This window comes from Saccostrea cucullata, unplaced genomic scaffold, assembly GCF_032062105.1.
Source record: "Saccostrea cucullata isolate Sc308-1 unplaced genomic scaffold, CSIRO_AGI_Scuc_v1 ctg4952, whole genome shotgun sequence".
NCBI classification, from domain to species: domain Eukaryota; kingdom Metazoa; phylum Mollusca; class Bivalvia; order Ostreida; family Ostreidae; genus Saccostrea; species Saccostrea cuccullata.
The window spans coordinates 87,624-101,780 of record NW_026918357.1 but is presented as its reverse complement, the minus strand read 5'-3'; the positions used below and the strand labels follow the sequence as shown (position 1 = coordinate 101,780).

General features: G+C 33.0%; 1 protein-coding gene across 1 annotated transcript; it reads left to right on the top strand.

Moving 5' to 3' along the window:
* The first annotated feature begins 1,605 nt into the window (after positions 1-1,605).
* Positions 1,606-13,716, top strand: LOC134263866 (protocadherin Fat 4-like). The gene is made up of 19 exons (XM_062746232.1): positions 1,606-1,738; positions 2,263-2,576; positions 3,075-3,171; positions 3,597-3,838; positions 4,306-4,423; positions 4,535-4,777; positions 4,994-5,127; positions 5,653-5,749; positions 5,961-6,089; positions 6,485-6,619; positions 6,816-7,110; positions 7,357-7,863; positions 7,949-9,174; positions 9,273-9,549; positions 10,079-10,227; positions 10,432-10,639; positions 10,873-11,036; positions 11,425-11,664; positions 13,546-13,716. The coding sequence occupies exons 1-19, from the start codon at positions 1,636-1,638 to the stop codon at positions 13,641-13,643; spliced, it is 4,776 nt and encodes a 1,591-aa protein (XP_062602216.1). The 5' UTR covers positions 1,606-1,635; the 3' UTR covers positions 13,644-13,716.
* The last annotated feature ends 441 nt before the right edge of the window (positions 13,717-14,157 follow it).

The following is a 14,157-nucleotide window of genomic DNA, read 5'->3' as shown; positions in this document are numbered from 1 at the left end:
TTTCATGTAAAAAAAAAAATTGGACAAATTCTGCTTCATATAAATAAAAAAATAGGTCTGCAAATAACGGGGCGCAATTTTTTATGCATGGAAATTTTAATAGATTGTTGAAAGACCTGGTCTCCAAAATCCATATTATTGCTTGATTAGATATTGTCAATCAGAAACCCAAGCATCTGTTAACATCAACTTCAGAGAACTTGACGTGTATACATACAACATGTACAATCAGAATTTTTTTAAACAAAGCAATTTTGGAAATGCTTATTTGAGTGTTATGATTATACAATAGGAATGCATTTAAAAATTGTATTTAATTAAGGTGTTTTAGCAGCCGACCCTACTGTTTATCCGCGCGACGTCACTGTATTTGTGGATGAGAACGCAACAACAGGAACCGTTATCTATGACGTGAATGCCGTGGATAAGGATGGTCATGCAATTGTGTATAAATTCTTCGGAGCAGGCCCAGGAAAATTCGATATAAATCCAGCTGATGGAATAATTTCAGTATCCGGACCATTAGACTTTGTGGATAAAAAGCGTTATGTATTCATTGTTAGGTTCGTATTTGTTACTCTTTATATTTATTTATTTAGGCATATTTATTTTTTAGAATTTATTGGTTTTGAGGATCCTTACATCTCCATAGAATTTGATCTCTTTTATCAATAGATCAGTGTTCACTCAACATTTTATTTACAATGTTTAGATAGACTTTAAGCTTTAATAGTGATGGTTGTCATCTTCAATAAATATTGCCCGTGTTTAGTCAACATTTAGCTGACTCTATGGTCGATAAAATATCATTGTAAGCAAAAACATATTATTCAATAATGATAGATATTTTCCCTACAAATTGTTGAGACATTATTTTCACATGAAATATTATAAGTTTTCCGATTGTCCGATCATAACAAGGACCAAATGGCCGGTGTGACGGTTTGCGAGGATACATAATCCCGACTTCGTTCTTTTTACTTTTTTGCTTTGACCCGATCGATTTTTTGCAGTTGAGTTTTTGCTGCTGGTCAATCACGAAAATGTCCTATAAGGCGTATTAAATTTGATAAATTCAGACTTACTAAAACAAAATATTTTCTGTTTGTTTCGTTACTTTATATAAAGATAGGACTTTCTATTTATTATAATAATTGGGCTTTTGCTAGAAGCATTAACTTTTACAGTTGACGGTTTACTTTGACATTTAAACAGAGATACATAATTAATAATAAATGAGGAAATCTTTCTAATGCAAATAGGCATGGTGTTATTGGGATTAAGCTGTGAAGGCCGGGAGTTGAGGTTAGGGTGGTTGTCGTTTTCCTCAAGGAAACTTATTTGTGTTTCGAAATAAACCATCATTTTCGTTAAACTAAATGTTGAGCTAAATATTTGTTTCGTGAAAGAGCTTCTGGAGATAGCCCTGGTGTAAAATTAAGCCGTAAATTTTACTGTAAAAGTCAGCCCTCCTCGTAAGAGTCCATTAAGAGCTGCAGGTGTCATTTCGGACTTTTGTGTAGTATTATGTGGAGTTTTTGGACTTTTTTTACTTGCTTGCAGAGTTGCTGATTTGTATAATGTGTGTCTTTTTACAGTGTTCAACATGAAAATAAAACCTTGGCTGTAAATGGGATGTTAATCGGCTTTGTAGTCAATGTCAGACCGATGAACAGAAATGCACCAAAGTTTATACCAACAATATTGACTGTCAGCATAAATGAAAGTTCTCCACAGGGTATGGGTAAAAAGAAACAATTTAGAATGTCCTCTATATAAACAAAAAGACTTTTTATGTTTAATCGTGTAATTTACCATTGTTTACAAGGATGATATGGTTTTTGCTTCAAATGAATGTTTAAATAAGTTACCAGTATCTAATCCTTTCCTTGCATATTTCTCGTATGTCAAATGGACTAACATCGTTTTTCAAGATATCGGATCATTCGACACAGCAAGGTTTAAAAATTAAAAAGAAAAAGTGGCATATATAGATTGCAAACTTATTTTGACCAACCCTTTGTATTTGAGATTTCGGTTTAGGAGTAACAAAGGTCAAAAGTTCAACAATAGAGTAAATTAGGTTAATTGTATGAAGCTTTTATATGATCTTATATTGAATTTTAAACAGTCCTGAACACTAATATCTCAAATACTACATAAATATGTCGCTGTGGTTTAGGAATTCCAACCTCTTATATTAGGTTTGACTGTAAATTTATTTTAAGAAGACCATGTTTTATACTGTATATTACATTATAGATTCCGTTGTTGCTGTACTGACGTGCACTGACGCGGACACAGGGCCCAATCCTGGTTGCACAACAGTATCCATAGCAACGGGAGATGACTCAACGCCAAAGTTCAAGGTCATCAATAACCAGATATTGACAACCAGTACTCCCGTAGACTATGACATCATGGCAGCTGACAACTTCCTCTACAAACTCGTTGTCATAGCAACTGATACCCCATCAGTTGGTAAACAGAGAACAGGAACAATGACTGTTTTAGTTAATGTACTTCCGGTCAACAAGTACGACCCCAAAATCCATGGACAGCCTATCAGTCAAGCGGTAAACTTCTGTTTTATAATAAATCATATCACTTAATTCAGAGATTCTGTGCACCCCACATACGAAAAAAAGAAGAGTGTGTGCGGATCTAGACTGTGCCAGGGAAATTAAAGATTTTACACACAGACAGAATGTATGAATTCATGTCACACATACCTACAGACATACTTTCCCACCAACGATTATTAACTTGACCATCGAATCGATTCATACAACCTTAATTATCTAAAGGCTAACGAAATAAAATTGTTGCCCACTAGATAACTCTTAGAGATAAGTCTAAAATAATGAAGATTTTTTCATATTATTCACACATTTTTTGTGAAAAAAAAAATAATTAGGGAATTTTTCTTTCTCCAGTACAATAAATGCAAGTATATACAAATACAAGCACTTGAATTTCGTCAATTAATGTCTGGCATTTTCAATATTATTCAAAGTGTTGGTTTTGTCCTTATGTACGTAATTTTATTTACAACAAAAAATTGAAACATTTAGATTCCTGAAGATACTCAGGTAGGAACAGAAGTGCTGACGGTGACTGCCTCGGATAATGACGCAGGGATCCACGGGGAACTGACGTACCAGATTACAGGTAACGGCTAGATTACACCTTGTTGAAAAGATTTAATGGGGGAATGAAATGCATCAAAATATTTTATAAAACAAATATATTGATAAACGTCGCATTTGTTTTTGAAAGTTGTTTATTTAGTTCTTTTTAAAAATGGCACTCTGTCATTTGTGTCTTTTAAATATTTCCTTTTTCTTTGGGCCAACTGATACGTTAATATTTTTTCGTCGTACGTGTAGTGTATGTAATTTCATATGTAAGAGTGGAATTTTTAATCATATGTTTTTGCATTTTGCCGTACTTTTTGTATTTTCTCTCACTTTATTGGTGCCTGTAAGTAATAGAAATACCTTGTGGAAAATATTTTTGACTCCATCAAAGACGAAGAAAAACATAAAGTACACCCTTGCATTTCGAAATACTAAGATTATCTTAATACAAATTAGATGGAAACGATGACGATGCTTTCTTCATTCTAAAAACCTCAGGGAAGATTTATACAAAGAGAAGACTAGATTTTGAGACAAGGTCATCCTACTCTCTGACAGTAGAGGTCAAGGACGGGGGAGCTCGCACCAGTACCGCGGTGGTCAACATCACGCTGACTAATGTGAACGATAACCCTCCCGTGTGTTCTCCTGACCACTACAAGAAAACCGTAGGCGAGAACATCTCGATTGGAAACACTGTTAGTTCATATCAATAAGTATGATGTCCTTGAAAATTAATGTAAAGGTTAATACTTTTAATTTTGATCGTCTAGAATAATACATTTTGTAATGAAAGCAAAATTTTATTTTATCTTTCTGTTTATTTTAAACGGTGTCGAGTGAAAAAAAATTGCATTTAAATATTAAGATTAATTTTACAATTTAAATATATTTTATTCGATTATTGTGGAAAGGACTTATATAGGCAGTGCCTGCTGTCCAATCCAATTATGTTTATTCATAATAAAATATTGTTTAAATTAAAATTATTATTTATTGCCTCTTATGCCCTTAGTGTTTCTGTGTGTCAAAGAAAATTGTTGCTTTGTGTGTTTCTGTAGGTTCTCAATATTTCAGTGAATCAGAGTTATTTTCATTGCTCCTCAATAATTCCTTACGATTTTGGTGTATACGACAATGTTACTGTTTTTTTTTGCCTCCATAGGTCCTTAATATTTCTTGCTTGGATGAAGAGATTGGTACAGATCTACGTTATACGATTACATCCGGGGATCGCGGGGACCTTGATATAACATCCAGTGGCGCAGTGAGAGTTAAACGTGGTAATTTTTCAGTAATCAATCAAACCTTGATGGACGACACCCTATTATATATAAAGGTTAAGGGTTTGATCTCATATAATTTTGTTACTTACAATTTTGATTTCTTTTCAGAATTGGATTATGATAAAGGAATTTTTTCCTACCTCCTTAATATACAAGTGACAGACACCGTGCATACAGCTTCTGTAATCGTTTTGGTAAATTTAAATCCTATAAATGAATACCCTCCTCTGTTGGATCCGCTCTCAGTGGATGTTAGAGAGGATACAACACCTGGTACAGAGATCGCATCATTGACCGCCTCTGACCGCGACGCTTATCCCGACAATGTACTCTCTTTTGAAATAGTGTCAGGTAAATGTACTTTCATTTGAAATATTGTCGAGTAAAATGTTAAGACACGGACATTGTGATTGTGATTGAGAAAATATATTTACAAAAAAGGTTAATATTTATACCTTTTTTAATGTAACATTTTTTAATGTTACTAAAATGATTGTGGCTTTGTCAGTCATAGATACTACAAAGGAACTTGAATTAATTGCAAGATTAAGTGTTCTTGTCTTCCAGTACAAAATACTGCAATAGACGCCTTTATGATGGACAGTGTGACTGGTAAAATATACCTAACGCACTATTTAGATTTTGAAACGGTCCCGCTGTACAGGATAATTGTGGCGGCGGACGATGGAGGAACCTCAAAGGTACAATGCGATTCGCGTGATAATGTTTCATCTGTTTACAGATCAAGTTTAATCTATTCACCATGTTCTCATTAAAAGTTAAATGTTTCAGGTGTGCTTATGATGAAGTTTTGATTATTTCAATACTTTTGTTTAATCTATAATTGATGTTTGGATGTTACGCGATTAAAATATGAATGGATTTAGCTAGAACTCTGTCAAAATTATAAAACTGGATATCCATGAATACATTGTTTACACCTGGGGATGAAACACAGTTTATCCAATATAAAACATATAATTATATTTTGGGGAAACCCAATCCATGACAATAAACCATTTACATTATAATTCGTCCAAAATATGATTCATTTTATGTATAATTGTGACTATGGGTTTGTATTTGTTTGATTTGCAACTTGTACATTGTTTTTTTTAAATTCTAGTTTTACTTGAAAACAAACCCATGGTTATGAATAGAAATGCAAAAACTAGAAGAAAAAAATATCCATACCTATGTTGCAATTGAACTCTGTTTAATTCCAGGGGACCGGAACCGTCACGGTGTCGGTACAGAATGTCAATGACAACGCCCCCTATTGTCCAAAAACTGTCTTTAATGTCAGGATATCCGAACTGACAAGTAAGACTAATGCAGATAATATTTTTACACACGTACCGTTTTTATGCAAAACAAATATCTCCTGAAATAAAATATCATGGAATGACTTATTTATTCAAAATAAGAAGAAAAACACATACCTTTACGGAAAAAATGATACATTTTTGTCTTTAATTTTTTTTATAGAAAGATTTATTAGTTTTGTAATCATCTTGATGTCTTTTGTATACAGGAAAAGGCAGTGTGATTATTCCAAACTTTGGATGCTCTGATCGAGATCTTGATGACCTTTCTTATTCCGTCAACCAGATTCCCAGTGACAATGCATTTGAGGGAACCTCGGGACAGCTCACGATTAAAGGCAATTTTTATGTGAATTTAATTTCATTTATTCTACTGACTTAGATACAGGCAAAAACTTTTAGTCATTTTAATGAAACAATAATTATGGTTAATAAACTTTTGCAAGTTAAAATGTAATTGCATCGTGTATTCGTTCTACTTTTATTTTTATTGTCCAGACGAACATTATTGAATCTTTCTGTAAAACATGTTTTCCTTGAATGTGTTCAAAATGAAGCATCCCCTGGTTAGTTAAGCATCTGAATTTAGCTGCTATTTTTAGGAGATAACTAGGCTGACTAATAAAGACGTGTACATGTAGCTCTACAAAATTTGTATAAAATGATCGATATTAAGAAGTAATTTAATATCCATAATCTATATACCTTTTTATGAATTGTTTTTTCATACCAGGGAACTTGGATTATGAGACAACGCAATTCTACAATATAGAAATAAGCATCAGAGATGGCTATTACACAACAAAAGTTAGAGTCGCAGTAAACGTCATAAATGAAAACGAGGGACCACCCAAATTTATACACCCAGGTTTGCATAATTTAACAATTGAATTGCTATTCTACTGTGTATGCATGTATTGTATGAATGTCGAAGTACGATCAAATAAAAACATTATCTATCTTGTAGTTGAGGCAAAAAGCAAAATACTTTGCATTAGAATTAGCCTCATTTAAAAAAAATATACAATCATATTGAGTCAACATTTAAATGCATATTTTTCTAGATATACCAAAATTCTTCAGAGAGGATACAGATACAGGAACTGTCATAGCCACCGTAACGGCCGAGGATCCTGATAATGATCCTTTTATCTACTCCTTCCGAACGACTTATTCGGAGTTCTTACTGGATTCTAGGAGTGGAGAAGTCATCCTGACTAAACCATTGGACAGAGAAAAAACTTCTTACTATGAATTAGACATCGTGGCTTCGGATGGTACTAAATCATCAACCGCAACGGTGCAAATCACTGTAACTGACGTTAATGAACGTCCAAGATTCAGCAAAAAAAATTATGTGTAGGTTTTATAAATAAATTTCTATATCATTATTTGCTCTTCGTGCTACGTACTAAAAAAGTAACCCTGTTTATTCAATTTACAACAATTACAATATTGACTGGTTCTTCTGCCAAATCCATCATGAAGAAAAAAAACACTCCTTGAGATTTCTTAAAATATTGATGAACGATAGATATTTCACTAAGGTCTTTTTTGTAACATTTCTACTAAATTTCGTATCTGTGAATTAAATTTAATTTTCAGATTCTCCGTCGCAGAAAACACACTTGCTGGTTACAGTGTAGGAACAGTCTCTGCTATTGATGCAGATACAGGCGGAACAAATGGGTTACTCCGTCACACCATACTCTCAGGAAATGAAGACTCTTACTTTCAAATAGACCCAACAACTGGTGAAATCAGTGTTGCATCCCCACCCGATTTTGAAAACGCCAAGTCTGTTGTTCTAGTAATCCAAGTTACGGACCAAGGTTTCCCTTCAACATTTGAAGTCTGTACAGTCACAATAAACATTATAGATGTCAACGACAACCCACCAGAATTCTCTTCCTCTTCCATACGAAAATGGATTTCAGAAGACGCCTTGGTTGGACTATCTGTGATTCAGGTGTTTGCTACAGATGCCGACTCATCCTTAAACGGCAACAATAAGTTTACATTTGTATCAAACTCTGCGGTCCCTTTTCAAATTGATCCCGACAGCGGCATTGTGACTGTTAAAAATTCGCTTGACAGAGAAACAACAAGCAGGTAACCATACTTCAACTACATTTTTGTGTGTTTGCTTAAACTTTAAATACCGTAAAGTCTTTTAATATTATTTCCTTTGTTGAAGATACGACATGTTGATAACTGCAGTGGATAGAGGAACCCCTTCCTTAAAAGGCTTTTTTACACTCGAGATTTTTCTCACTGATGTTAACGACAATGCTCCACTCTTCATCGGAACCTATGATGCTACTGTTCCCGAAAATGTTTTGAAAGAAACAATAATATTTACTTTTACTGTCAATGATATTGATGACAATTACGATGAAAATTTTAACTATACTATATTATCGGGGAATTTGTACTCTAGTTTCAAACTAGATTCTCACAATGGAATCTTACAGGTGGCATCAGACTTGGATCGGGAGCGTTTAGACAAGTATGAGTTAGTTATTCAGGTTACCGATAGTGGAATTCCATCAAAATCCACATCTGTAACGGCCACTATTAATATTATTGACGTCAATGATGAATATCCAGTTTTCGAAATGTCTTCTTATATTTTCTCAGTCAAAGAGCACACAGTTTCTCCAACAGTGTTTGCCTTGATCAAAGCGACCGATAATGATGATGGCATAAATTCCAAGCTAAGATATAGCATAGCTACCAACTGGAAAGGTGCCTCAGGCATGTTCGGTATTAATGACACTTCAGGGGAAATCTATACAGTTGGAGATTTTGATCGTGAGTTAGAATCAGAGTTTTTATTGTGGATCCGAGTTCAAGATGGCGGATCTCCCCACTGGTCTGCGGAGGTCACTGTGAACGTCACAATAGAAGATATAAATGACCATACACCAATGTTTGGACAAAAAGAATATTCTGTATACGTGTTAGAAAACCTTGACAGAGGAAGCAAAGTCTTATCTACTGGAGCTGTAGACTCGGATGAAGGCCTGAATGGAGAAATCAAGTATGAAATAGATTTTACTACACAGCTAGGGACGCCTTTTGATTCGTTCTTCGGCGTGCGATCCTATTCTGGTGATATTATTCTAAGAGAGCGCTTGGATAGAGAAACATACGACAGTTTTACTTTCACCATTATAGCAAGGGATAGTGGATTGCCCCCTCTGTCTTCGAAAGTAAATGTGACCATATTTGTCCAAGATGTCAATGATAACAGACCACAGTTCTCTCCTGATTTTTACAATTCAGAAGCGTCTTTGAACGATTATTGTGATGCTTCTATAACTGTAGTTACTGCTGTAGACAGTGACATAGGAAGTAATGCCCTTGTTACCTATAGTCTTCTTGCTGATAATCCTGGACCATTCGTGGTCGATGATTCCGGTAAATAAACAACTAAAACGCTTTTTATTATTATCTTTTGTATAGTATTTTTAATATTGAAGGACAATTAAAATGTGTTAAAACAATGTCTTTTGTAGGAATAATCAAAGCAAATGCAGAGCTCCAAAAAGCTAAATATACGATAGAAATAATATCCTCAGATAAAGGAGACCCTCAGTTGAAGTCCTTAAAGAATGCCATCGTTAGAATAGATAGATTTGACCCTGAAGACACTGTCATCTCATTTTACCTCGACTTAACTTTGGTATCCTATTTATCCGTTGAGGAGGAACTATTAAATCACATAAAGGAGGTACTGAGGGCGTCTTTTCCAACAGCATATGTTAGAAAGTGGTGTGTAGAGGATAAAGTCAGGTAATTGTTTATTAATTGATAAAATAGTTTTAATCGTTTACTTAAAAATACTATCATTAGTAATGGTTGATGTTTACTACAGCTGTATAGTTTACAACGGTGTTGCAATGTGTTTTTTACTTTGTAAAGTAAACGATTTCACTATTATTTCAAATTAATTATTTGTCATGTTCTTCAAATCTTCCAAGCATGTTTTTAATATTTAGAAAAAATTACACTGAAACTAATATCACTTGTTTGAAATTCGAATGTTCATTGTCTTTTTACAAAATAAAATTAATCTAGAGTGAAGATGAATTTGAATCAAACTTTCTATATTTGCTATAAAAAATAAAACGGCATTCAGCTATAGTTAAATTTAGTTTGAACAGATCACCCGACCTGTTATATTAATATTGCTGTAATTTTATTACATGTTTTAATTTTTTTCTCATTGTCATCATTCACAAAATATATTGCTTTCAAGATTAGTGAAGTAACAAGGAAAAAGATGCATATTTTCTAAATTATTTTTATATTTTTATTTCAGATCAGTTCTTGTACATGTTTATGCTGTTAAAAATGATATAACAGAAAACATAAACAATTTGCAGAAAGAGAAAAAGTTCGTTACAAATGGGGAATTCATTAACCTCCTTCAACTTAATCCTAGTGAAATCCCAACTGTAATCGTAAACGGTAAATACATTGAAGATTTTCTTTGTGTAGCCGTTTTGTTTTATAGAACAGTTTTTCATAGTGTAGTACTATTCTTCTCAACTGTAATCGTAAACGGTAAATGCACTGAAATGAGAAAAGAGAAGATTTTCTTAGCTTAGCCTTTTCATTTTATAGAACAGTTTTTTCCTACGGTTGTACTATTCAGGTCAATAAATCTTGTAGAAAAATCATGGGATAAATATAGAATAGAAAAAGTTGTTCCATTTGGAGACAAACTCATCTTCCCTGCGCCCGAAAAGGTAACAGCACCAGAGGAGAAGGACGACTTGGGATTGATTCTTGGGATATTTTTTGGACTTCTTCTAGCTGTTTTAGCAGCTATTATTATTTTTTACTTGGTCTGGAGAAGGAAATTACGTAGAAAGAAAAAGTGAGCATTCCTAATACTTATAATAGCTGATGAATGATGATAATGAATGAAAATGTGTCATATCTTTTATAAGCCATTGGAATGAAAGATGAGGATCATTAAATGTGCTACTATACTTTCACCTCAGAAACAATGATGATGATGATGATGATGACGATGATGAAAATATGATCACTGTCTTTTTTCAAAGTTTTCATAATCTGTATTTGTTTTCCTTATTTTCTATCTGATAGAGACAATGAAACCACAAAGAGGCCCAGAGTTCAGATAATTGAGATCAGAGGAAAAGGTGGACGACTGTCTATTGACGAGGAAAGCGAGACAACTCACAACAAAAACCCAACCACCAAAACAACAACGACAACCGTTTCAGTTGTAACCCCTCTCCAACTTTCAGGTATCAATTTGTTTTCGCTTTCAAAAATTTCTTTGTATATTCAAAATTATATTTTATTCATATAATTTGAATTTATTAAAACGTTTAATACAGAATTTAAAAAAAAATAAATCAAAGCAATATGACCTAAGCATTGCCTTAAATTTCCATGAAATTATTACCTGGTTCTTTGTTTTTATTTTTTGAAATGTAATGTTTTTCGCAAGCAATAATCTTTACTTTTTATGCGCGATTCTTCAAAAAATCATCTCAAAAAAAGAAGGAAAAACATGGTCATATTTGTGTCAAGAACTTTTTTTTTATCGATTTAAAGACGAAGAAAGAAAATTTATCATTCTTTGCGTTTTCAATTTGTAATATATTTTGAGATTTTTTTTTCATTTCACAGATTCCAAGCTACATGACGTTGAGAAAGTAGAGGCATTTGATGGTCCTTTGATAAATGTTCCATCATCAGCGAAGCCAGGTTTTGATAGGTCATCCCCCGACCCATCTGTCTTATCTTCTAGACAGGATTTCAAAAGCGTCACTTTAAGTCCCTCTCTCCTCGGTAACACGATGTCAAATTCCTCAACACCCCTTCCTACTAAACCAGCTCTTTTTAATGCACACAGAAAGCGAGATTTTGGTGAGTTTTGGTGGTCTTAAATGTCAGATAACTTCATATTTTATGATTTTATGCATAGAAGGGAAACCGTTTATTTTATCTTTCAAATATAAAAATTATTAAAATTTATATTTTTGTAGGGAGACATACGTAAAATAACCTGTAAACTGATGTCAAATGATATATCAAAGTTTTTATACATAGCATACAAGAAAACTTAAATTATGTTATTACAAAGACGTAATTTAAGGGAATAATAAAAAGTGAGTCCAACATAGATGTAGACGTCTAAGGACTTAAAAAATGACTTTGCTGTCGTGTACATGTAAAAGAATTTACTAGATGTCCCCCCCCCCCTCCCGCAAAAAAATTACTTTATATATAAATTACTGAAGAATTTCAAATCTGTTATAAGTTAACAATTTAAGGTCTACGTAAATGTGTTAAACATGTTAAAGGGGAACAAAATTAATGTAGGATCTCGTTTCAACAATGGTTGACATTAAATTCAAAAAGTGTTGTACTCCCGCAGATGTTTGAGACTCGTGTGTTTAAGTTACCAATTATAATTCATTCTTTTTTCACCCAAAAGATAATGATTTTTATGCCCCATAAATTGAAGATTTGTTTCTTTTTTTGGAAGGGATGGGGGATTCTACATGTCTGTCTGAATATACTTATGATTGTCTTTTTATATGTTTGTTCTCGTTGACCTTGCCCGAAACTTTCGAATAGTTAATGTTTTCTTTCTTTTTTTACTTTACATGTATTTCGTGTTTCAGGTTCTTTCATTCGGTTTCAATATTTAAACACTGTATGAACTCTTGACCTTTGAGTGTTACCTACATTTTAAAAACTTTAACCTTGACCTCGGGTTGTTATACAGGACCATCAGCGTTTCATAAACATATTGTGTTTCAATTTTGTTGTATATAATAAATACATAAATGATAAAAATAGGTAAAAATAGTTTTTAAATATCGTTTATACTGTGAAGCGAATAAGTATATTCCTTCCTAGTGCAATAGTCTTAGTTCACATATTTGTAATGAGTTATGTATTACACTTGAAATAAAATAAAAGTTATAAATTCGTATATGCTAAATATATTTTTTCTATTTTAATTAATTTGTTTAGGTCTAAAACATACTGGCTTAAATTGGTCCATTATATTATTGTTTGACATTTACAGACTGGGTCTATATTATTATAGTTTTACAGTTACAGACTTAAAGTTACAGTCTGGGTCTGTATTGTTATCGTCATACAGTTACAGTCTAGGTCTATATTATTATAATTTTACAATTACAAACTGGGTCTATATTATTATCGTTTTAGAGTTACAGACTGGGTCTACATTAATATCTTTTTACAGCTACAGCCTGGGTCTACATTATTATCGTTTAACAGTTACAGACTGGGTCTTTATTTTTATCGTTTTACAGTTACATGCTGGGTCTACATTATTATCGTTAAACAGTTACATGCTGGGTCTACATTATTATCGTTTTACAGTTACATGCTGAGTCTACATTATTATCGTTAACAGTTACAGACTGGGTCTATATTATTATCGTTTTACAGTTACAGTCTGGGTGTATATTATTATCGTTTTACAGTTACAGACTGGGTCTATATTATTATTGTTCTACAGTTACATATATTTGTTTATATTATTGTCGTTCTACAGTTACAGGCTGGGTCTACATCATTATCGTTTAACAGTTACAGACTGGGTCTATATTATTATCGTTTTACAGTTACAGGCTGGGTTTATATCATTATCGTTTTATCATTACAGGTTTGGTTTACATTATTATTGTTTTACAGTTACATATATTTGTTTACATTATTATTGTTCTACAGTTACATATATTTGTTTATATTATTGTCGTTCTACAGTTACAGGCTGGGTGTACGAAGAAGACCCTGACACTCAGACCAGAAGATGGGTCCGTACACCAGATGGGGATCCTATTTTTGACGTCTCACGTGATTAGAAGCATAAGAGGATACTACAGCATTCCTATTTCTAATATTTAACATTGCATAAAATAATGCATTTCTTGTTCTGACCCATAAAACATCTATAAAAAGTATGCTTTAGTGTTCTTTATAATGTTTATTAAAATGCTAATACTATTTGTGTATTACCTTTTGGACATAGCAATTAAACAGCTTAGAGGTGTCTGAAAGATTTTGCTTTATATGACTAAATTCCTTCATTATTTATTATGACCTACATGGACAACTAAATAAATCTAATGTTTTCGAGGTAGTAGCAAAATTCAGTAAAAAATATTCATCTTAAACAAAATAAAATAACTGTACCATTCTTAAATTGTAGCCATGGCCTGACATAATTTTCTAACACCTCTGATATCTGAACAATGGTGTTAGAAAGCGAAGCGAACGATTCCTTACATAGCAGACCAATTTTAAGAGGTTTGGTTTTTGTATATGTAACACACACCCCAATTCAAGATCAGAAAGTGAGTGCCTTACCACTAAACC

What these genes read in the sequence shown, in the direction of transcription:
- LOC134263866 (XM_062746232.1), top strand. Translation starts at nt 1,636, where the DNA reads ATGTTAATCGGCTTTGTAGTCAATGTCAGACCGATGAACAGAAATGCA. An exon ending in ACCCAAATTTATACACCCAG is followed by an intron (nt 6,620 to 6,815) that starts GTTTGCATAATT and finishes ATATTTTTCTAG; the next exon opens with ATATACCAAAATTCTTCAGA. An exon ending in ACACAGAAAGCGAGATTTTG is followed by an intron (nt 11,665 to 13,545) that starts GTGAGTTTTGGT and finishes GTCGTTCTACAG; the next exon opens with TTACAGGCTGGGTGTACGAA.